This window comes from Pleurodeles waltl, chromosome 2_1 (genome assembly GCF_031143425.1).
Source record: "Pleurodeles waltl isolate 20211129_DDA chromosome 2_1, aPleWal1.hap1.20221129, whole genome shotgun sequence".
Lineage (NCBI taxonomy): Eukaryota > Metazoa > Chordata > Amphibia > Caudata > Salamandridae > Pleurodeles > Pleurodeles waltl.
Genome location: NC_090438.1, coordinates 641,286,241 through 641,312,090, shown reverse-complemented (window position 1 = coordinate 641,312,090; position 25,850 = coordinate 641,286,241). Strand labels below are relative to the sequence as shown.

Below are 25,850 nucleotides of genomic sequence, written 5' to 3'. Positions count from 1 at the left end.
GTGATCCAACAAACAGTTTGCGTTATCTAAACCTTGTTTATGCATCTACCCAACTCCACTGAGGCTTGTCTCAGTCATAGAATGTTTCTTTAAATTGACAGTGCCCTACACCTTTTAATCACTTTAAACGCCTCTTTAGTGCAAGCTCGCCATCCCTTTCTGGCTTTTTGAAGTCCTGCTGAGCATCTACTGACCAGCAATCAAGCTGTACCTGTTGGAGAAAGAACATTTCTCTAAGTTTCACAAAAGAAAAACTGGCTGAGAAAAGGGTTCCAGAGCACTAATGTCATGGCATCCTCCACCAGCCCTCGAGATGCGCCTTCTACACTACAGCAATCACATTTCTATGAACTTATTAGTAAATAAAAATCCTCTTTATGGATTTGGTTTGAAACCTAATTTCCTTATTCTTTAAACGACTGAATTGTTTGAGTGGATGAATCTTGCAAACCCAAAACATCCAGTCAGAGCAAGCCTTGAGCTTAGCCAAGGATACCAAAGGGCGAGACGATGATAGGTTCGAAGAGTCTATGTTTTGCTACCACTAGCGAGGGAGTTGTGAGGGCTTCGAAATAACATCCATAAACGCATTTTATCAGGTTCCCATTCAGTGTGCCAGCAGGATTTCGTACTGTGAGCTACTGTGGTTGCATTTGAAAACAGCCTGTGTTTACATTAGCAGTTTGGAAAAGCATATGTAATTACTTCAAGATTCAGCTGAACATTTATTTGGTTTAACTCACAACTGCAATTGACAGCAGCGTGCACGGGGGCGGGCAGCACGGACAAGAGATCATCCGACAACACTCCTCTGAAAAGAAGTAATAATGAGTGAATAGTCCAAAACCTAGGGCTATACTTGTGCAAAGCTTCAATGCGGAGTACATGTGTTGGCGCTAATCACTCGTTCACACTTAGCAACACATCCTGCTCCAACAGCACTATCCTGTTCAAGACGTCAGCCGCGAGAATATCACAGTAGAAAGTGGCCAATTATCCAATCATAGAAGTGACAACAATTCTTCAGCGGAGGCTCTGCCAATGAAAAAATATTCAGATTTTACAAGTAAACCTTTTTATGGACGGTTTGGAAGACTTTCCCCCTCCTCCCACTTTCCAGGATGAATGCACATTTCCATGTCTTAGGTGAGGATCCTACTTTTTGACTGTAAATTATTTTTAACAGAGATGATGACACCCTCCAGCTGCAAAGGGCAACAAACTGGCATTCTTCCACAAACCACAGGGCAGCAACATAACTTTCGCTCCCAGCACTTACATGATGGGTGGTAGGCCACCAGGCGAAATGCTATGCACTGTCATAAAATAAACTTGAAGACCCCTTGCTGCTTTTCGAATTATAACCACCCTATCCAGACTATGGCAAGGCTTTGCACTTCAATGTCCTGGGGCAAAGATGCTTTCAGCGTTCAGCTAAAATCTGTTTGTCACAATAAGCGCCCGATTTGTACATCACTTCAATAAACACTGCATGCATTGTCCAAATATAGGAGAAAAGCTATTAACATTAAAAGAGCTAGAACTGGAAATACTAGATTAATGTCTCTCTGCTCCCCTGCGATATACAAGATAACAGTATAAACTTGCCAACAGAAAAGTAGACAATCACAAATCGTGGAGGGATCATCTGGTTTTAGTATATCGGATGTCACTTGCTTCAATGTCATATTATATCTATTACTTAGGGAATTTGTAACATGCCACATTACATTAGTTTCACGGCACAAGCCACCTACTATCCAGAAACACAATTTATGTTCTAATCACCAATCAGAAATTAAGGCAGCCGTCACAGGGAGGAGATGTGGCCTAATGGCATGAGATGCTGCGGCATACCTGTCAATCAACCCACATATCATCTTAGTCAAGTTTATTTTAACTGGAGAATCAGGTTGTAGTCCCGTATCGGCTCAAAATACGGTGATTGTGGGCAAAGCGCTTTCTCTCCCAGTTCCTAAAAAAAAAAAAAATCTGATCTTGCATAATAGAATTTGGTGCTCGTGTAAAGCACACTGGTGCCTTTGGGCCAGGCTTGTGCTTTATAATTTTTTTTTAAAAAAAGACTAACAAATCAACATTCTAAACCCTTTCTGAAATTTAAATGGAATTCAGTCATTCAGGGTGTTAATGGAGTCACAAGGGGCCCTTGAGTCACAAATGTGTCCATCTACACTTACGTGCGACTTTCCTAATGACCATCTTACAGCTTAAGTTCTGCATATTGCTGTGAATTTGACAGTATCTTAGGCTCAAGATGCTGTTTTGGAGACAATCACTGTATGACCTTAAGAGCTAATTGTGGGAAGCTGACCTTGTGTGTGGTGAGCACCTATGGTGTTATCATCTTATAGCAGGTCTAGATATACCCTATTAGTGAAGTGTAGGAAGTGTCTAGGAAGCCAGGGCTCCCTAGAGGTAGCCGTGGATGAGCAGCCAAGGCTTATCTAGGAGACATGCAAAGCTTATGCAATACCACTATAGTCACACAGAAACTTATCACATATTAAGGAACCACACAGTGTTATAAAAATAAAGGTACTTTACTATGGTAACACAACACTAGAATACTTATTGGCAGTCCCCCCCCACTGGAGGTAAGTGTGCACTAATTATATGCACAATAGTAATCAGCAAAGAGCATAAAAAGCAACAAGCATTGGCAATACTTAGTAAAAATAGAAAGGCCCCTAGGGGAGGGCCAAACCATATAGTAAGAAAGAGGAATGTGAGATACAGTGCCCCACCCAAGGATGTGGAATCATTAGAGGGGAGCTGGAGAAACTGGGAACCCCAAGAGGTGAGCACTAGAGTGACTCCCAGCAACCAGGAGAGCAGAGGTAATTACCTGGTTGAACCAAGAGCTAACAGGAGGACTTAGAAAAAGGAAAATGCAAGATCAGGACCAGACAGAAAGAACTCAAAGGTGGATTCCAGTAGAAGAGGACCTGCAAAGGAAGGGGACCAAGTCCAGTTCGTGATGGAGTGTCCGGTTGTGGCAGGAGCCACTACCCACCCTTCTGTGGATGCAGAACCAGGTCAACGGGGACGAAGAAGGTAAGCTGTGCAGAGCAAGAGCCAAAGAAGAGTCCCTGAAGCAGTGGAGATGGTGTCCCATGTCAATTGTCTGGTCTCAGATGGTCAGTGGTACAGAAGGACCACCAAAAGGCCTTGTCAAGTGCAAAGGGTGCAACTGATGAAATTGCAAGACTGAAGAGGACTAGAAAGGCCCAGGGAACTCGACCCAAGGAGGGAGTGCGAGGTGACCCTCAGGAGTTGAGAGGGCCCACAAAAAGCAGTTGCAGCCTGTAAGGAAATGCCTCCTTGGCATGGTTACCCCCTGACTTTTTGCCTTTGCTGATGCTAAGTTTTGATTTGAAAGTGTGCTGAGGCCTGCTAACCAGGCCCCAGCACCAGTGTTCTTTCCCTAACCTGTACTTTTGTTTTCACAATTGGCACACCCTGGCATCCAGGTAAGTCCCTTGTAACTGGTACCCCTGGTACCAAGGGCCCTGATGCCAGGGAAGGTCTGTAAGGGCTGCAGCATGTCTTATGCCATCCTGGGGACCCCTCACTCAGCACAGACACACTGCTTGCCAGCTTGTGTGTGCTGGTGTGGACAAAACGAGTAAGTCGACATGGCACTCCCCTCAGGGTGCCATGCCAACCTCACACTGCCTATGCAGTATAGATAAGTCACCCCTCTAGCAGGCCTTACAGTCCTAAGGCAGGGTGCACTATACCATAGGTGAGGGCACCAGTGCATGAGCACTGTGCCCCTACAGTGTCTAAGCAAAACCTTAGACATTGTAAGTGCAGGGTAGCCATAAGAGTATATGGTCTGGGAGTCTGTCAAACACGAACTCCACAGCACCATAATGGCTACACTGAAAACTGGGAAGTTTGGTATCAAACTTCTCACCACAATAAATGCACACTGATGCCAGTGTACATTTTATTGTAACATACACCCCAGAGGGCACCTTAGAGGTGCCCCCTGAAACCTTAACCAACTACCCGTGTAGGCTGACTGGTTTTAGCAGCCTGCCACACTCAAGACATGTTCCTGGCCACATGGGGAGAGTGCCTTTGTCACTCTGTGGCGAGTAACATAGCCTGTACTGGGTGGAGGTGCTTCACAACTCCCCCTGCAGAAACTGTAACACCTGGCGGTGAGCCTCAAAGGCTCACCCCCTTTGTTACAGCACCACAGGGCACTCCAGCTAGTGGAGTTGCCCGCCCCCGCCCCCACTTTTGGCGGCAAGGCCGGAGGAGATAATGAGAATAACAAGGAGGAGTCACTGGCCAGTCAGGACAGCCCCTAAGGTGTCCTGAGCTGAGGTGACTCTGACTTTTAGAAATCCTCCATCTTGCAGATGGAGGATTCCCCCAATAGGGATAGGAATGTGACCCCCTCCCCTTGGGAGGAGGAACAAAGAGGGTGTACCCACCCTCAGGGCTAGTAGCCATTGGCTACTAAACCCCCAGACCTAAACACGCCCTTAAATTTAGTATTTAAGGGCTCCCCAGAACCTAGGAACTCAGATTCCTGCAACCTAAGAAGAAGAGGACTGCTAAGCAGAAAAACCCAGCAGAGAAGACGGAGACACCAACTGCTTTGGCCCCAGCTCTACCGGCCTGTCTCCCCCCTTCTAAAGACACTGCTCCAGCGACGCTTTCCCCAGGGAACAGCGACCTCTGAATCCTCAGAGGACTGCCCTGCTCTAGAAGGACCAAGAACTCCCGAGGACAGCGGCTCTGTTCACCCAAGAATGCAACTTTGTTTCAAAAGGAGCAACTTTAAAACAACTGCGTTTCCCGCCGGAAGCGTGAGACTTGCTACTCTGCACCCGACGCCCCCGGGTCGACTTGTGGAGAACAAACACTTCAGGGAGGACTCCCCGGTGACTGCGAGATCGTGAGTAGCCAGAGTTGCCCCCCCTGAGCCCCCACAGCGACGCCTGCAGAGGGAATCCCGAGGCTCCCCCTGACCGCGACTGCCTGTTCCTCAGATCCCGACGCCTGGAAAAGACTCTGCACCCGCAGCCCCCAGGACCTGAAGGATCCGGACTCCAGTGCAGGAGTGACCCCCAGGAGGCCCTCTCCCTTGCCCAGGTGGTGGCTACCCCGAGGAGCCCCCCCCCCTTGCCTGCATCGCTGAAGAGACCCCTTGGTCTCCCATTGATTTCCATTGGAAACCCGACGTGTGTTTGCACACTGCACCCGGCCGCCCCCGTGCTGCTGAGGGTGTACTTTCTGTGCTAACTTGTGTCCCCCCCGATGCCCTACAAAACCCCCCTGGTCTGCCCTCCGAAGACGCGGGTACTTACCTGCAGGCAGACTGGACCCGGGGCACCCCCTTCTCCATTGAAGCCTATGCGTTTTGGGCACCACTTTGAACTCTGCACCTAACCGGCCCTGAGCTGCTGGTGTGGTAACTTTGGGGTTGCTCTGAACCCCCAACGGTGGGCTACCTTGGACCCAAACTTGAACCCCGTAGGTGGTTTACTTACCTGCAAAAACTAACTAACTCTTACTCCCCCCAGGAACTGTTGAAAATTGCACTGTGTCTAGTTTTAAAATAGCTATATGTGATTTATATGAAAACTGTGTATGCTATTTTGATTATTCAAAGTTCCTAAAGTACCTACCTGCAATACCTTTCATTTGAAGTATTACATGTAAAATTTGAACCTGTGGTTCTTAAAATAAACTAAGAAAATATATTTTTCTATACAAAAACCTATTGGCCTGGAATTGTCTTTGAGTGTGTGTTCCTCATTTATTGCTTGTGTATGTACAACAAATGCTTAACACTACTCCTTGGATAAGCCTACTGCTCGACCACATTACCACAAAATAGAGCATTAGTATTATCTCTTTTTGCCACTATCTTACCTCTAAGGGGAACCCTTGGACTCTGTGCATACTATTCCTTACTTTGAAATAGTGCATACAGAGCCAACTTCCTACACAGCCCCCACAGGCAACTCACTGGGGGCAGCAGGCAGAGTAAGTTGCAGTGAGGCCCTGTCAGCATACCTGAAGAGGACTCCCACGTCGCTGGAGCAGCAGAGAGTAGACTGTGCTTGGCAGGAAGAAGTGCTGGGGGCTGGGGCTAGATGGAGCCTGAAGATACCTTGGAGCAGGAGTAAACAAGCCTTGGTAGCTGCAAGAGTTGCGGGGTACTGTCCTGCAAGGACAGGGAAAGGCTTTCCATCTCCTAAGTTGGACTGCGGGCAGGGAGGACCAAGGGGCCGACTCCAGACCACCACCTGTGATGCAGGATCCACACAGTTCCAGAGGAGAACAGATCCACGCAGCCAGTCATCATTGCAGTTGGTACCTGCAGATGCAGGGGAGTGACTCCTTCACTCCAAGGGAGATTGCTTCTTGCTTTTTGGTGCAGGCTAAAGTCTCGCAGACCTCAGAGAATGCACAGCTGGGGAAATGTTACCAGAAGGAGCTGGGAAATAATGTTGCAAAGCAGTCTCATCGCTACAATTGCAGATGGTCGATTCCCGAAGAGTCTGGTTGCGTTTCTAGTAGCCAGAAGGTGAAGTAAGCAATAAAGAGGAGTCCTGGTGGAATCATGCACGTGTAATATGAGGACCTACCCAAGAGGGAGACCCTAAATAGCCCAGGAAGGGGGTTTGATCACCTAGCATGGTGACCATTTACCAGGAGAGAGCTGTGATGTCATCTACTTGACCTGGCCACTCAGATGCTCCCAGAGCCCTCTGCACATCTTAGTTTCAAGATGGCAGAATCAAGTGGCCACCTGGAGGAGCTCTGGGCAATACCCCTGGGGTGGCGATGGACAGGGGAGTTGTCACTTCCCTTTTCTTAGTCCAGTTTTGCGCCAGAGCAGGGACCAGGGGTTCCTGGGCTGGTGCAAACCGGTTTATGCACAGAGGGCACACAATGTGCCCTTCAAAGCAAACCGGTGGCTTGGGGAGGCTACCCCTTCCAAGCCAGGAAACACCCATTTCCAAGGAGGAGGGCATTACCACCCTCTCACACAGGAAATCCTTTGTTCTGCCTTCCTCTGCCTGAGCTGGTTAACCAGCAGGAGGACAGAAACCTGTCTGAGGGGTGGAAGCAGCACAGGCTGCCTGGAAATCCCCAGAAGACTGGTAGGAGCAATGCTGGGGGTCCTCTAAGGAGCCCCCAGAGTGCATGGAATCATACAACCAATACTGGCAACAGAATTGAGGTAGTGTTCCGACATGTTTCATACCAAACATGCCCAGGTTCAGAGTTACCATTATGTAGCTAGATACAGGTAGTGACCAGTGTTCAGTTCATGGGTAAAATGGCTTCCCAGCACTTACGAAGTCCAGTGCAATGGAGCTGGAGTTCGTAGGGGCACCTCTGCTCATGCAGGGGTGCCTCACTCACAGGGACCTGCACCCTGCCCTCTGGGCTAGGAGGGCCTACAATAGGGATGACATACAGTGACCTAGTGCAGTGACCTGTTGTGAAAGGGAGGGTGCATGCACCTTTTCACACAGGCTGCAATGGCAGGCCTGTAGACACATTTTGCATGGGCTCCCATGGGTGGCACAATACATGCTGAAGCCAATGGGGATCTAATGGTGCCCCAAAGCCAGGGGTACCTAAGCACCATATACTAAGGACTTATAAGGAGGCACCGGTATGCCAATTGTGGGGTGTGAAAAGTCCTGGGCAATCAAAATTACAGGGAGAGAGTACTATCACTGATGTCCAGGTTAGCAGGATCCCAGCGAAAACAGTCAAAGCATGCTGATAGCAGACAAAAAGTGGAGGTAACCATGCCAAAACGAGTGACTTTCCTACACTAATTAAAATAGTTAATTAAGAGATGTCCAATAATTTGAGCCATCCAATTGGCAGTGCTTCTGTGTTGTAAATCACTTCAACATTTTGGATAATTGACACTTGAATGACACCTACATGCAGTGTGTTGAAAAGCCCAACCAAGATAAAGTTATAGGGAGGCCAATATGTCCCAATATTTGAGACCTGGACAGGGGGTTAAATGTCTTAATTGCATAAGGTAGAAGATATTGGCCTACCCAATTTGTGACATCTGTTACAAAGGATATTGTTTAGTTCATTACTGCATGTCAAATATTTACTGGAGGCTCTTTGCTGCAGGGGGACAGGGAGATGTAGGGTATGCAAAAATTAGGGGATTTGGGCGTTTTGAGTCAATCACTATTACAGAAGGGAGAAACCTGGTCTGCATCCAGTACTGAAGGCTTCTGAGACTGTCATAAATGACATGTCAAGAATTAGATTGCAGAGGTTTCCTTTATACACAGCGGTGCTTCGTTTCCCTCCTATTGAAGTGTCCTTCATTTCTTCAGAACATGTCTTTCATCCTCCCCTAACAGCAATGTCCATTACATTCTGCACCTACTCCAACCTTAATTTTCTTACATAGGCATTCCTGGTCCACACCATCTAAGGCTCACTAACTTCCTATCATTCTTTGAGAGCCTATATGTATTTTTATTCACATTGTGCATTGGGTGGATTTACTCGACCCACCTACATGGTCTCTATAAGACTGTAGCTCTAAACGTGCTTGGAGTCAGTCTACCCCAAAATAACATTTTACGTAGGGTTTCATTTTGTAGTTTTGATATTTCTAAATAAATAAGAAATGCTACCTTTGAACAAATTAGTGGTAGCCTATGTGCTGATTTCAGAAGGTTAACAGGATGATGTGGCCGGGCTAGGATTCAAACTCATGACCCCCAGATTCCACCAGAAGCCAAAAACGAGCATTTACTATGAGATATAGTGCCATTTTCCTGTGTTGTACTAATCTAGTTGTGCAATCCTGAAAACGTCAGCATATTATTAATTCCCGGAAAACCTGAAAGTACATTTACCTTCAGGACACTGGGCTCTGGTGGTGCAACAATGGAGCCATTTACAAAAGGAAAATTGCATTTCAAAACCTAACACGTGGCATGGCGCAGGGCCTGAATAGGGCACAGGGTTTATTCAGCAGCCTTTAAATTCAATCCTAAACCGGGAAAGCTTGAGAAGCTACATTACCCACTAAGGGATGTGTGGGTCGCGTTTGTGCAGAACAATGCCAAAGGAGAAGGTGGAACTCGAGGTGTCCCCGGAATTACTGGGCTTAGGCCACCATTGTTCATTCAGTGAGTGCAGTTAAACTAGGGAAGCCCCGGCCCCGCCTCAGCTCCTGTGCCTTTGTACTGTGTGGTGCCTTACATTTTTAATCCAGGATGGCCAGGAAAAACGTAATTAGTAAAAGCTGTAAAATTATCATAATTGAAAAAGGACATAGAAACTAAGGTTTCTTTTCAATGAATACTAAAGGGCAAGGATTTAAAGATTCAGTGAGGAGGACGTGATCAATAATAATAATTATTAGAAAATGGCCGCACTTCCAGGTCGCTTTTTGGAAATTCCAGGTCGAGTGATTGAAGTCAAATTACCACAGGACTTTCTTTTGCCCTTTGGCTCATCTCTTTTGTTTGGAAAATGGAATTTGTGGCTCTGAGGTAGGTCTCACACGATCCTAGTTTAATCTGAATGAATCTGGGCTGGCGAGGGCAGGGAAATAGGCATGAAGGATACCAAAGTACCAAGCCTGCTAGACACTCTCTTCAGTGTACCAAGGTCGAAATTGCGTAGGCAGTCATGAAAGATAAAAAAAAAATTACAAGCCTTCCTTTTCCTCAGCGCCTACAGGCTCACTGACCTTGGAACCCTTCGTTATGATGTCCGAACTCCCTGAAAGGAAATATTTAAGATTGAAACCAGCTCATCCTCCGGGCCACTATGGCTGTCACCACATCACCCTCCTCAAGCCTAAACATTCTGTTCTCTATTATTTCAAGAGTACCGAGAGGCTACTCTTTGAGGCGCTGTTCACTGTTACTTTGACCAACAGTTACTGCAGGCCAAAGCCTTAATATGGGGTTCAGAGAACTGTATAGATAGAGGTTATCTTGTGTGGGGAGAGTAGGTCATTGTGTCTCAGCGTCGGTAATGTCAATATATTGTGTCAAAGGAGATGTGCAGCTGGGGCTAACCCTGTGCTTGCAGCCAAGGAGGTATGCGGTGAATGGTCTTAAGGGATGCTGGGTGGTATGAATGTGGCAAAAGTATGGAGAGGAGGGTGCGTGAGGGCTGCAGCTGCTCTCCATTCTGTCTTAACTGTGCTGAAAGGTTCTAGGTGTGGCAATGGAAGTCTTGGGAGTGGTGGCATGGTAAGAGTGCATGGGCCTTCATGAGTGGTTAAGAGGGTCAGTTAGTACATCTGAAAGTGACAGTGTTGAAAAGAGATACAGAAGAAACAGAACGCATTTTCATACACACCTTAGTTCTGAGGGGCAAACTAAATGTACCCAGCTGAGGTTTGCTAAAGGACTTTGAGACCGCAGGTCTTCTAAGTTGCTGTCCGAGTTGATTGAGTAGGTCAGACCGCAATAACTACATTCCTAGGAAATATGTTGCATTCCGTGAGGCTTTGAGCAGCTCATGAACCATCAGAAAAAGAGCACCCAAGTTGTTAGAACTCCACAGAATGTGAGGTGAGCCTGTATTTTCCCAATGACAGATGTGAAACAGTCTACAGTTTGACTATTTGAACCAAGAAGGATATGACACTTGTGGAAAAGAAGAACCTCCATACAGAGCTGGGACTTAGAGACAAGCTTTACAGTGCTTATTTACTCAACATAGTTGGATACATTTTAGTGAAAGGGTTTCACAAGAGCCGTTTCATTAGACACAGTCCACAGTTTTGTTTACTTTGGGGCTATTGCACATATACACATGTCCTCGCATTAGGAGGTCATCAAAGCTTTACAATAGCTCAAGGTGAATGAATACCTTGTACTTCTAAACTCAGCTCGTGACATCTCAAGACATTTCTAATGTTCTGCAAATGGGATAACACTCACAGTGATAAGTGATTTTCGAGATTGTTACAATTTGATAAAGTAAAAAAATCTGTGACTGAGAGGAAGATCTTCTTCCTCCAGAGTATACATCTTTTATCAATCCATGTACATCAACGAATAAATAATACCATCTCACAGCCCGAGCATGCGAGTTGAGACCCCGATGGAAATTTGGAGAATAAAACAAACTGTGCCAATTTTAATATTTTTTATTAATGAAAAGTTATTACCTGGTGATTTTTTTATTTGTATGATGGAAAACTTTGTATACATTTACAAATAATTTTACATAATTTAGCAGCAAGAAATGGTGCAGAGAATTATTTTATGTAACGACAATCTATTACTTACAATGCAGTTTTATATTACTGGTTATTAGTTAAAGTGCTTCTTTGTTTGAAGATTATCGTCCATCCATAATTTGATTTCTATATCTTTTGCTCTAGACCTTTTCTTTAAAAAAAATAAATGCCTTAATTTAGAAAAAGTAGAATTTGGGAAAGAAATTGCAAAAATACTTAAATTGTTAATTCATTTAAAGCAGGGGTCTGCAACCTTTTTTGTAATAGGAGTTTAATTATGTTAAATAAAAATCATCACAAGCTAATAATATTAGTGTTGTAATAGTAACCATATCAGACAAGGTTACATTAATGGCCACCATACGCAAGATGACAAGCAGTGATTATCCTAGTGCATCTTGCAGAGTTGCCAGCAGTAATATAGAAAATGTTGTTTCAATTTCACGTTTCTACATGAGTAATACAGAACAGAGATAACTGTAAAGCCCCCGGCATCAAGGTACCGATAATAGTAATAGGTTGCCACAAGGCCACATGATTCATCACTCAAATATCAGCTTTAAATATATCTTAGAAATTCACCCATTTTACTCCAAACACCAGCTTATGAATTCTAAAAACATAGGCATTCTGCCTTGATCGCAAGGCCTCAATGTTGAAATAAATGTAATATTTAAACTAAGCAAAAGCTTCTAATTTAGTATGTTGGGTTGTACACAGGAGAGCTACTTACAGGTAGTTGGCGAGCTACAAATAACTACTCCTTGTCGACGTCCAATTTAAAGTTAAAATTGAAATAGTCAGTGGCCCTCACCCGGTACTCTCTCTGTAAGGCAGAGACCTCACTCAGTGACCTAGCCTCTCATCGACATGTATGCCTGGCCCGATGCTCACTGCCTAGTCCCTTTCATATGTATCCCAGCACCACTGACTTGGGTATAGTCCTTTTAATTGAAGTGCTCTAGCAAAGGCCACCCCCCTCTCTCCCACTTCTCACTGCCCTAGCTAGCCATGTAGGACTACTGGGGCTCATAACTCCACAACACCTCACACAAACTACTGGGGTGGTTGCAGAACTTTTTTCTCTGGCTAGTAACGTAACCAAAGAGTCTGCCTGCCCTCTGCTGTCCCTATACTGCCTTTTTGGAGCCCTGCTGCTGCCCCCAGCACTTACACCACATTTCATTTGTTTGGATGAAGGAATGTACTTGATGAAGGTTTGGTGTGTCCAAAACCAATCTTGCTTCTCATTATTTTCAAGAGTGTGCCCTAGGGTAGGCAAAGCCCGAGAGTACTGTTTTTCATTAGTTTCACATTAGGCATCACTGCTAGTCTCTCAGTTTCCATTCATACATATTCAGTATCATAATTAATCACTGCAAATCCTGCCACATACACTTCGCATTCCCAGCCCCTTCAGAAGAATATAACATTTGAATAATTTCAAATATCATTTAATAAATAAGTTACAAATAACAAGTGACAGGGTTTACAGTGCAATCTATCGCCTCATGTCACTAGTCTGAGAAAAAGAGAAAGCAAGTGATGCATGGGGAGAGTAAACTACAAAGAATAGAATTACAGGTAGCAGGGCTGTAGTTGCATGACTAGAGCACATGCATTGTACCTTTGGACTAGGCACCCTTTGTTACTTTTTAAACACCCTAAACTTTCCAGCCCAGTCTCCACAGTGAGCCCTAGGTACCAAGATGCATAAAGAGTCATGTGGAGTGAGAAAGCTTGCCAAGATTGTAGCCATGCATGATTCAGTGCAAGGCTTTGTGAGGGGTCCCGCAGATAGCAGACAAAGCAACAAATGTGGAAGCTGAATTAAGGATGAAGAAGACTCCTAGTAAGTTCCTGGAGAAGAACCACATGAGCAGCAACTGAGCGTACAGAAGGATGAGCGACCTGCAGAATTAAGCACCTTCTAGTAGAGGAAATTCAGTATATTTGTGACCTGGGCCACTTACTATAAATTAACCCTGTACAAGCCTGACAAGATCCTTCAGGAAAGGGAAAAGGTTATAGAAGGGGATTGGCAGAGAGAATATAAAAGAAAAACAAGCATTTGCAATGCAGTAAGTCTTGCATTTGCTTGAGTTAGAGCTAATGGCAATGTAAATACATAACTGCACTTTTCTTGCCACATACATTGGTCAACCCTGCCTCATAAATGTGTCTTTTCCTGCCATATATTTCCAGTGGCCCTGCATATAACTAAAACACTCCCATTTACCTTCTTCCTCATTCTGCAGCAAAACATGAAGATGTTGCCATTTAGCATCCAAATTTAAATCTGCCATGCTAATTCCAATAGAATACCACTTTCACCAATCCACCATCAGAGTTGCTGGCTGGCTAATAATAATTCCCCCAAAAAGACACAAGACAGCCATAGAAAAGAAATAAACTAGAAGGGTCACCCAAACATATCAAGAGTGTTTAAACAGTCATAGTGTAATAAGGATGTTAAATTGGCAGGATTTGTGGTCATAATTGTAATACAGAGATTATTAAAACATATACATTATCATATAAACCTTTATCAGAAAGAATATTTTGGCATCAGACTGTAATGCTCAAAACATCCCCTAGAGGGCATGATAACAAAAATATAATTTGTTAGAAACATGGTTATGTAACCACATTGTTAGCCCCTAGTGGGGATTACCCCATGAAAAAAACAGGAGAAAGTAATGCTGTGTAGTCTTATACCTAGCTCCTAGACTGTGTTTTAAGGCTAGCAGGCCTACTGTAATGACATTACAAACGAGGCTTTCAAAACAAAACTTCTCCCAGCTGTAAAACAAACGTTCTAGCCATGAGAAAGCTTAAAAAACATTGAATGGTGGGAGGGGTTATTATTTTGGGGTCCCTACTAACCTAGTGTGATGGCTCAGAGATGATGTAGAACAAAAGAGCGTTTTGAAAGTGATCCCATTGTCCTAGGACCACCATGGGTTGAGTTATGTGCAAAAAATGTTTTGTAAAAGAAATGCCCTGCAAAGTATTATGGGGCGAAATTTTGTGCCACAAATACTATAGTATGTGGACTGCAAAGCTCAGAAACACCTCTGGAGGACACCACAATAAAAATAGCATTTAAAAGAAAAATGGTCAGCCCTTAAAGAGCACAACCACATGAGAATGGAAGAAAGTAATGTAGTATAACCATATATTTAGTCCCTAGAGGGCATAGTGCATTACACATTTTCAAGGCTAGCATGACATTTGCAAATATTTTACAAACAAGGCCCATAAAACATAACTTTCCAAGCTGCAAAGCAAAAGTTGTAGCTATGAAAGAGCTTAAAAAGATAATGAATGGCGGTAGGGGTTATTATTGTGGAGTCCCCACTGACAGTGTGGGGACCCTGAGATGACGTAGGCAGACAATGTGGTCAATGTTTTGAAGGTGCTACCTTTGTCCTAGGACCACCAGAGGTTGAGTTATGAGCAAAAATGTTTTGCAAAAGTAACACCATGCACAGCATTGTGGGATATGTTTCCGTACCACTAATATATTAATGTGTTGATATGACTGTAATGCTTAGAAGAGCCCCTAGAGGACTTCACAATTAAAAAAGCATTTATAAGAAACATGGTCATGTAACTATATAGTTAACCACTAGAGGGCATAACCACACACGAAAATGGCATTAAATAATCAATGTGACTATATATTTAGCCCCTAGGAGGCATAGTGTATTACACATTTTCAGGGGTAACAGGCCTATAGCAATGATATTATAAACAAGGCCCTTAAAACACAAGCTATTCCCAGCTATAAAACAAATGTTCCAGCCATGAGAAAGCTTAAACAGGCATTGAATGGTGAGAGGGTTATTATTGTGGGTTCCCCACTAACCTAGTGTGGGGACCCACCGATGTTGTAGACAGAAAGAGAAAATTGTTGGGAACCTTTTAACCATTGTCCCATTGCCCTAGGACTACCACAGGCTGAGTTATGGTCCAAGTGACGTGAATATTGTAGAATTGGCTCTCCCGCTGTGCTGGGAGAGCCGCTTTCCCTTGAGGATTTCTGTTTTACAGTAAAGGATTTACCAATTTCAAGTGTTTTAAGGGAAGAGACACAAGAAATTACTCTGATTAGGTAACTGTGAACAATGTGACCAATGCTCCAATACCACCGATCAAGTTCATGCAGTGTGCCTGTTTGCGCTGTGAGCACCATGGCAGCCATACAGAACGAAGGAGAGAGACAAAAATAAAATAGTTTGCCCATGCTGAAGTATATCAGCAGTCGTGCAATATTCCACGTAACAGGGTCAGTCCCCAAGGAGATAACAAAAACTGCTCCAAGGCGGGACAAACGTAAAGCATTTACCAATTACATCAAGGGATTTTTGAAAGGCAAGCCCACAAATGTGTAAAAGTGATGGGCGCAAAATGGGCATGGTTAAAAACTCACAATGCTTACAACAGGTCAAAGCACTTGCGGTCTCGACTTATAAAAGGAGCAAATACATTAAAAAAAGATAGTACAGATAGGAGGGAGTTAAGAGTTATGAGGACTAAGGGTAAAGGCTGGAGAACACATCTATGTTTTTTGTTGTTGTTTTTTTTTTTTTTTAAGTGAAGGGGACAAGGGATAGGTCTGGCAGTCCTTACAAACAAGGAAAATCTAAGTGTCAGGTTTATCAAAATGCTTTTATAGTGGCAGAACGTTTCTCAGAGAAATGGTAACCCTAAGGACAATAGCTATAGACTGCTTCATGGCCAGAAAATATGGGTAAGGTACACCTGAGTGGACGACTGAGACACTGTACAAAGATGATTTTTGTGATGAACGCAGAGCAAAACAATAGGACATTTAAAAGAGGTTTCACAAAACACCTCATGACAAGGTTGATACTGGATGAGTCCTTTCTCTTCCTTAGGGTCCTTCGAAGTAGCTAATTCATGTTTAGTATTTTAGGCAGAAATCCATAAAAACTCTTTATCCGGTTTCTATACAATGTCAAACTAACAAAAATTACCATGGTAATTTCAAGTCACATTAATAAACACACACTACCTTAATTTCATATATATCAAGCACACGTCTCGATGCCAGAATGATCCCTTACAAACCCTACAGCACATCTATGTGTAGATACATATGCCTTGCCTGTGTTGAGAATTCCCCTTGCAGCCTTTTGTTTATAATTCCAACTTTTTTTCGGTGTTGGGTTTCCGGACCATAAAACCCTACACATGTTCTTTATTTCCAATTTGCTGAGATATGTTTTACACCATACCTCTGCAACCTTAAGTCACAGGGGCACACAGTCAAATACAACTTCCTGGCTGCCAAGTGCAAACATGAAAGAGGTGGGTTAATGCTGACCAGGCACATAGGGGGTCGAGTCTGGCAGTGTGCATGAAAGGTACATTCTCAGACTGCAGATTTTTAGAAAGGGTTCTGAAATGGAGGGGCTTTTCTTACAAGTGGGGCTAGCGCCGTGCCCTCGCCCTTACCTCTGCACGAGATGCCTTGGCTGTCGATGGTTTGCTTGCAGAGACTGCAGGTCTTGGGCCTTTTAAACGACTTGTTCTTGAACGTGTGAGACCTCGAGGCAAATTCTTCAGGCTGCAAGAGAGGACAAACAATAATTGAGACTTTTATGACACCTGCTTGTACGGCCAGAAAAACTTAGTGGAGCAGGTACAACAATGCCACAGAGGCTTCGGCTATTTAAAGCGGCATGTATTTATTTACCAATGGTAACATTTCTGTGGTGAATTTTTACACAGCAGAAGGTGGGGTGGTTATCATTTTAGACAAATATTTGTACGGGGTGTGTGTGTTTTAGTTATAGCCAGTACGTAGCTATAGTTAGGACCAACTTTTCCTATAGACAATGCATTTTATATTTTACTAATAACTGACACCATTTGGCACATTTTCAGAACTTTCACAAAAAAGTGACCTTCTTTGGCTAGTTGTACATGGAAAGTTTTGGGGTGATCAGCCAAGTGGGGGCAGAGAAAAGGGGTGGGGTACCAAAATGCTTTTTCCCCATTCTATGTATATCGGGAATTTGCAATCTTTAAGACACAGCTTTAGACACTCTACAGCTTGCCCGAACAGAATTACTCCAAATTTGGCAGAAAGATAGATCTTGGTCCACCTAGTATGCTTTTGTGATTGAGTGTAAATTTGTTTAGTAGTTTTGAAGTTATTAAAGGAAAAAAATATATACATATCTAGGGACCTGGATCCTTCATGGATACGCGGGTATCTGTGGATCCTAAGCCCAGTGGGGGGGAGAGAGAGAAAAAAAAAAAACTCACCTACTCACAAACCATACCACCGCTCTGCATAGCTAAAGGCTGTGCACAGAGTGGTGCTGGGTGCATGTGGTCTGGGGGTTGGACCTAGGGCCTGGAGGGGGTTGTATTAATATACAGTATTTCTATATCACTTTACGTTAAAAACTCACCAGGGAAATCAAGTTCCAGTCCTGGGCTTCCCCTTTTTGCACGTCATGACTTTCATTAGTTAGTCCATTTGATTCAATTGATATTAATTAAGACTACAACTCCCTAAATGCATTGGGTTGGTTAAAGCCCTGAGCTGGAAAATAGTATCCTTGATTACATCTGGTAACCTTAACACTGAAGGATGCAATAGAGAGTAGACAGACAGATGCATCGCGGTGTTCCATACCGTCAACGTCAGCCTAAACTGCCACATTTAAGTAATAAAATTCAACCTATGGTGACAGCAGTGTTGGAATGCATTCCATCATATTTATCCATTACTTAGTTTCATCACAATCATCCTACATCATGACTCTGGGAACATGTTTTTTTTCATCATATTGTTTATTTGTTACAACAAATGACCCCTTCTTGTTCTCTCATAAATTGTCCCAAGAATACAAAATAAAATAAATAAAATACATAACAAATGTCAAAATCTCAAACATTCACATTCTGGGTTTGTTTGCAGCCGCTACCTGGACTTGCCCTCCGCTTTATGCTTAACAGCAGAATTATGAGAGTGCCCCGACGGACTATTTTGTCAATCTGTAGAGCTGCCATTGCTTGGTTCTACAGGTGTTCAACCGACCATACTAAGCTGCGCAGCCTTCCTCTTCTTGTGGCTTTAACATTAAACTTCTGTTAGGAGAGTTTCACAACTTTTTTGTTTCATGATCAAGTAAGGTGTTAATAAGCAGACTGGGTTATGTAGGTACCTTATACGCAGGTATTACCAACCAGCTCACAGGGAGACTCCAGATAGGCCAAAATGCAGCAGTCAGATTAGTCCTGGACCTCCCACACCTTAGGCAACCCCACTGATTCTCCCTACGCAAGTGCACACACTTTAAACTCCTCACCCACACCAACAAAGCTCTTCACAACACTAACCTGCTGACCTGAACAGCTGTAATTCACTACTACAATCCTTCCAAACACTACTGCTCTGCCAGTCCCTCACTAGCACACACAACAGGCATACACATAAGTAGAGCAAGGGCCCCTAGAGCCTGGAACAGCCTTCCACCACACATCAGAGCCTATTCCTCTCATCTTGACTTTTGCAAGAAGTTTAAGACATGGCTTTTTGAATAGGCCCCCAGGGCTGGCCTCACACACCAGCTGCAGAGCACATAGATAACCTCATGGATGATTAGCACTGTATAAAAACTCAAATAACATAAAAACAACATTAACAGCGTAAGATATTATTCAATTATGTGTACAGACAGCTGCCACAGAAATGGTGCAGTTAATATGTTTCAGCCTTCCATCAGTTTATCACCATAATCATCAACATGATGTCTTCTACCGAACAGGGTAAAATAAACACTCTAATGAGTGACACAGTGATGCATAAAACCATCCATAAAATACAGAGTACGAAAAGGAGAACACTTCTACAAATCAAGCCAAAATGCATATTTGAGGCTTGGCGCACAAAAAAAAAAAAAAAAAACACACACAGAGAACAGCCTACATAGAAGGTTATAAAAGCGTTTAGACTCCAGTCCAGCACCTTAAAAGCATGGACAGCCAAAGGGAAGTGCTGAACGAGAGCAGAGCAATTCTCTTGTACCCAAAGATTGCAAGGTCGATCAGCCACATAGCATCACAAGACGTAAAGGTCCATGTGATCAGATGTCTCTTTATCTCCATCTAAAGCTTCAAAAGTAACAAACTGAGATCTCAAAGAACAGCGTCCCAAAGGCATGGCCAGTCAAAATGCCCCGTAGTGAAGCACCAGCGGCTTCTCCGTCAGAGCAAGATGACGATGTGCATTTATGAGATTCCCAACAATCCTCAATGTTTACAAAATGAAGGCAGGAAAAAGCCCCTTTGTAAAGTTACGCCTCACAGAACGTCGTCCTTGATTTCATTTGGAGGTATAGGACATAGAGATGTGAAAGGCGTGCCTCTCCTGCACAAGCTGAAGTGATGGGTTATGTCTCTCACTCAAAATTAATTGCATCCACGTTTTCGGGTGAAGGATGGGCCAGCAATACAACAAACACTTCTAAAAGAAAACGAAAACGAGCACAGCCAACAGGCCTGGAATTGGCTGCCAATTTTTGGTTTTGCCAATGTTTGTGAATGTTTTTTTCTAAAACTGCACAAGGGCACTACTTTTTGTGAGTATGTACACATTGTGCAAGAGCAAAATGCCTTCACGTACAGAGATTGGCCAATAGGCAAAGTGGGCTGAACCACTGCCCCAGGCTTTGTGCGCTGTTGGGCATTAAAGTGAGAAGGGCATATTGATAGACCAATGAATAAACAAACCTGGGTGAAAGACCCTGCAAGCAGGGGCGTAACTCAGCCCCTGCAGTGCAAGGGAGCGGGGATTCCTTTAGGAGCCTAGTACCCTACAAAGGGGCCCCAGTCTGCCCAGGGCCAATGAAGATCTGTGCGATATCGGAGACTCTAGGGCTCCTCTTGACATTCTGCAGGGGTGTTTTACTATTTTACATTACTTCGCTGCCTGCAAGTAAGTACCTTATTATATAACACCAGACATTAAAAAAAACACTATTTCATTGTCTGACAACTTCTCCCTGCATGCCTAACAACCCTTAGAAAGTACTGCCCACTTTATTTCACTTCACTAACCACTTCTCTGTAGACAATCTCATGATAGCATGATATTTCACCCTTAACATCCTAAACTGGTGTATAATGCTAAGACATTTACAGAATTAGAGACATCCGTCGCTCTGTGACCATTCCTTCAACATAGTTGCCTGAGAAGTCTCTGTAAAGTGCCACCCTGCGTTCCTTTGCTGGTAAGACAGATTCTTCCACTATTACAATCTGCTGCCCAAAGGTTTCCATGTAACTGTGAAAATGTACATTCCAAGTGCAGGTTTCCCAAAGCTTCAAAACAGAGCTCTGTTAATGACAACCTCCACGGTCATCTACCACCAGTCCTTGTAAGACATCCCTCAACCTGCCGTGCAATAGGTAGGCGGGAGGCAAAGAATGGTTTGTTCGTCTGCAGTGCTTTTCTCCTTCCTCAGCAAGTACACCCAAATATTTACAACACAACGCTGGGCCTGGCCTGCAAATACTAACTCTGGGCGACTCACCACACTCATTCTGGGAGCTAGGGCCTAACAAGCAAGCATAGGCAATGCCAATAGCTCTGCCTTTAAAAGAATGTTGTACAACAATGCAAAGCATTACAAGTACATAGCACTGGAAGGAATACATGTCCCTATGTGAGCAAAGAACTGTGGATCAATATTCGTGAAGGTTAAAAGGACAAGTGACAGTTGAACTGCCAAGTCAGAGCTAAAGGTGGTTGAGGTTAAAAACTGCCATCCCTTCCCTGTTCCTGCCAGAGAAAACAAATTATATTGTTATCTAAGAGACTTTATTAGCATTACAGTGTCATGTGTGTGCCTCTGAAAGTACAATCTCAGGCTGCTGGATTAACAGACAAAAGAATTATATCTGTGTGGAGGGCAAGCACTTTTTTGCAGAAGCACACAACTTCTACCCAATCAAAACATGTACTCCTGGCTAACAACATGTGAGTGGAGCCAATGCTCACATAACTGGTGACACCTGCGGTGTCACGCCAGAGACCATAGAAAGACTGCCTGGAAGTGAGTCAGCAGTAAATGGCACTCTGTTTTGACAACACAGTAAAAATGAATTAATCGGGAGGATGGTAGACCTCCTCTCCTCAGACCTAGCTTAGAACGAAAGGAAAGCTCAAACCAGAAGTAAATGTCAAGTGAGGCAATGGATGCGGCATATTAGATATTTTTATTTGGTCTTAACAAACGCCCGATAATATAATCCCTATCCCAGTTGACAGAGAATACATTCTGTAAATCTAATTGTTAAAATACACAGATCCTGTTAAATCTGTAATTTGTAAATTAACTTTCAATATTCCGGCATGACTTCCCACACATAAATCATCAAATTACTTAAGAGTTGAACATATGAAACAAATTTGAAAGATGAATAATTAATTCTCAATAAGAGGCAAAGAAGCTACACAATAGTTCTGTCAAACATGTTACTTGTAGAAATAGTCAAACTTAGAGGGTTTCTGGAAAAATATATCTGTTCTCTTGCAGAGTACTTTAGAATGTGGAAGTTCTCATAAGAAAAGCTTCAAATATTTAAACATATAACAAAATGTGTTCAGCCATCTTGCTGATAGCCAAAAAAATCCTTATGTGACCCCTCACCCCCAATGCCGTTTCACATGGGCATCAGTGGAAGTGGGAGGACTGGTTCAAGGTGGGCGATATCACTACGAGTGGCCTTGCCTTCTGTCACGTATTGGACCATGCACAGGTAACGCAGGAAGAAGGCGCAACTTGCTACATTTATTTTAAGATTCTTCTTGTAAACTCTCTCTGAGTGTTCCATATTTCGAATTGGGGAGCTCACCTAGTGTTTTGCTACAGCCACCACGAGGCAGTAGTTGTAAGCCGCACAAGATCAGTGCTTGTTAGCATATCCACTTTGACTCGATTGACCTAATGCCTTTGTAATTGTTACAAACGGTTGATTTTTAATTCTGCAACTATTTTCGCTAAAGCTGTATTGTGCAATCACACCTATGGCACAGATTCCATTTCATAAAGTAAACCACCCCTGACGAGCGAAATGTATTGCTCTGAGTGACAACCAGCAACCTCAGTCCCATTAAAGATGGAGCTGCAATAGGTCAGAGGTTATCGCGTCCCTCGCACGAGCCGGGGCTCCTTTACATGCAGTTCTTCCTTGCTCTGCCAGTAGGTCCCCATGAGTAAATATCTACAGATTTAAGAAAACCTTTCTGAGTTTATGACTGATAGGATAAGTGCTTCCAAAAGTTTGCTTTGGATTAGAAATCAGAGTTTGGGAAGGACTGAGTTGACCTATTTAAACCTGCTCGCTAATACAGTTATTTGGGAGATGCTGCCAATTAATATTAAGAGTAAATAATATCACCTACACCCGACAAAGAACAGGGATATGACAAGCGGAAGCGTTTTTTCTCATTCTACATTAACTCGCACCGTCTATCAAACGAATATAGAAATATGTACTCTACTATCAAAGTAAAACGAGGTTGTGTTTGGGTATGACACTTAACCGATTTGCATCTCTGTGGCATTGCAAACATTAGGTAAGTTACTCAATCCTTTGCTACACAGAGCAAAATACTAGCAATAAATGTCTCTGGTGGCCGCAAATATTTAGCATGACCAATAATCAATTTCTATCTTTGAGAAGTTATTTTTCTGGTCAATATACCTCTTTTTATAGTCTATAAAGTCGTAAAATTGATTGATAGGTCACTGTCACAGTTATGATAACACAAAGTTAATTAGTTTGTCCATATGTCCGTCCATAACTTCATTCATTCTCTTTATAAGTTACACATCCATCCAATGCATAGTTTATAATACTCTCTATCCCACTACCCACATTTCTTATTCATTAAAGATTTATCCCCTGGTCACAAATAAACCTAGCCTATGGAACCCCGCTGAGTGTGGGTGTGTGTGGTCAAGAAAGCGGCTAAGAGGTAGTCAAACCGTTTCTACTCACAATCTGGAGGAGCTTTGAGGTAGCTCTGCGGCCCAATGAACTAATGTGAGGCACATCAGACAATGAGGGCAGGTCTGGGGCACACTGGAGGATGCCACTAGAAAACTGAAGGATGCACATTGGTGAGATTTAATGGCGTGCTCTGAACCAGGTACAAGTGCATACGGTTCATGTTGAGATAACGGGAACCAAACCTGCTTCACTTTGTGAGCTGGGAAAGAGCAACACAGAGTATAGGCAAAAAAGAAACAAACAGTGAAGAGAAAGCCACAGGACTGGAGGTTCATGATACAATTGCCCCATGGCTGCCCTGGCTCACAGTGTTCTAATAGCGCAGTCGATGAAAAGTGGAGCTCTAAGCAGTAGTCATTTTCATTTAGCCTTTCCTCTGGGCAAGACACAAAGACTGGTCTGTGAGGCAGTTTTATTACAGGCCATCCTGGAGGGATCTTTGAAATTGCACAAGTGTTAACAAGAAAATGTCTTACATAAGGGCAAAGGGACGAGGAAAAATCAGAGTTCTTCAATCCTAAAAAGGACAAAGAGCAAACGGTGGGAAGGAGAAGACGCAAAAGTACTTAACACCGTTTAATTTCTGTGAAACTATTTCCCCCTCAGTTTGGGGTGTGATGGAAAGGCTCTGGCACATTGATAAACCCACCTAAACTTTAAATGCGTATTTGAAGCCCTGCAAGAGACGGAGTATCAACATTAGATGATGTGGTCTTGACACAAACAATAAAAGTTGCAAAACACTAGAGCAATATGAAGAGAAGTTTTGAAATGATGAAAAACAGTCAAAGATATAAAGGTATCAGACACTTCAAGCAAGATGAAATAATCTGCAAAGCTTCCAGATGTGGTGGGTGCCTGAAACCCTTGACATCCCCACAGAAGTTTTAATAGGAGAAATGGGTCAATATTTTCCAGAGGAATACATGAAAGCCACGATTATCTAGATGGACTTCAGGCCCCGCAGTCATCCTCCTTCTGATGTATGGATACCTGACTGATGAAAATGTTGATACAGCTAGGCGAAAATATATATATATACAACAGGTAGACAGCCTGATATTGTTCTTCCCAAATGTCTTTCTAGTCAGCGAGATGAGTAGTAAGACGTTTGACCAAATAATGAGTTGATAGCAAGAGCAGCCTTACGAAGACTGCTTTTTTGCAGCACAAATATTGGCAATAACAGAGGGAAAGAAATTCATATTTTGGGACACTGTAGATTCTATGAAATATTTGTCTTCTGTGCAGAGAGGGTGTCACTGGCCACCCATGCATTAAAGACCAACCCAACCCAACCCAACCCAACCCAACCAAAACATTTATTGACAGAGTTGGCCAGAAAGTCAAATACTTCTGACACCAACTGAGAGCACACCCTGGGAAGATGAGAACAGGTCACAGCTGAGGCCTACTTGCCTCACATTCGGTGTTAACAAATGACCATAGGGCTGTATTATACATTGTGCCCCTGGGGCATAAAAGGCATGTGCCCTTGTGGCACAATAGGATTACAGAAGGGGGCTGAAGATGTTTGTACCTCCCCTTCTGTAATACTGATAGCACTGGTGCACATGCAGTGTGAGTGCTACCATGAGAGGGCATTCCGTCATTTGCATGGGGACACGCCCTAATGCAAATGAGCCAATCACTTTGTCTCTGTGACTGCTCCATATTACCAAAGTGAGCGCAGAGGCAAACATTACTTTAGGGGGGCGCTCTGAAGGCATTATTCTGGGGGGAGAAAGGAAGTACCATGGACCCTACCAGACATACCCTTGCAGGAAGGTGAAGTCACTCACTGAATGTCATCTCTCTTCCCTCTTGAAAGTGCAGGCGGCATGCTGCCTGCACTATGAAACATGGAGCAGCCGCTCTGTGTTTCATGCATTGCACCCAGGACAGCAAGAGTTTGCACCTACCCTGGCGGCTGTGCATTCTGCATTATAGGATGCACTTTCCCTGTCTGAACCTGGTGTGGTGCAAACAGGGAAAGTGTGCAGTGTGTGTATATATAATATGGCCCCAACTGGTGTCACAATCAACACTTAAAGGTTCCATCAGACAGCTGTGGTGGTTTTCACCTTTCCCAATGTTCCACCTAGTATATCCTCCAGATAACCCATCCACTTTGGTTTTCCTTACACATCCTAGAATATCTAGTTTCTCATACCTATAATGTTTTTTTTATGACCTTCAACTCTGGGATCTAGTGGTATCAGAGACATGGAGTACCTACTAATGCCTCCATCCAGGAAGGAAAATGTGATATGGTGGTGCAAAAACACAGATTACCATCCATGAGCTGCCACAGGCAAACCTGAGGACAACAACGTGTGTGTGTGTGTGTGTGGGGAGAGTCCAGTGAGTAAGGAGGAGTTACATGGAATGCGGTATGTGAGATTCGTGAGTACTTTCCAGGGCTTTTATATCCCTCTCCGAACTCTACTTAATCTCTCTGCTTGTGATGACTTGCAAAATAGTAATAAAACTAAGCTTAAAAAAATAAAACTAAATCACTACTCAATCTTAG

The 25,850-nt window shown here is 43.5% G+C and overlaps 1 protein-coding gene across 4 annotated transcripts in view; it reads right to left on the bottom strand.

Moving 5' to 3' along the window:
• Positions 1 to 25,850, bottom strand: part of TNS3 (tensin 3) — a 752,439-nt gene that overhangs the window by 452,995 nt on the left and 273,594 nt on the right. For all 4 annotated transcript variants that reach the window (XM_069216157.1, XM_069216170.1, XM_069216149.1 and 1 more), the window contains one exon: positions 16,739 to 16,850. In XM_069216157.1, coding sequence (XP_069072258.1) covers positions 16,739 to 16,850 — 112 coding nt within the window. The remainder of the gene's footprint in view (positions 1 to 16,738; positions 16,851 to 25,850) is intronic.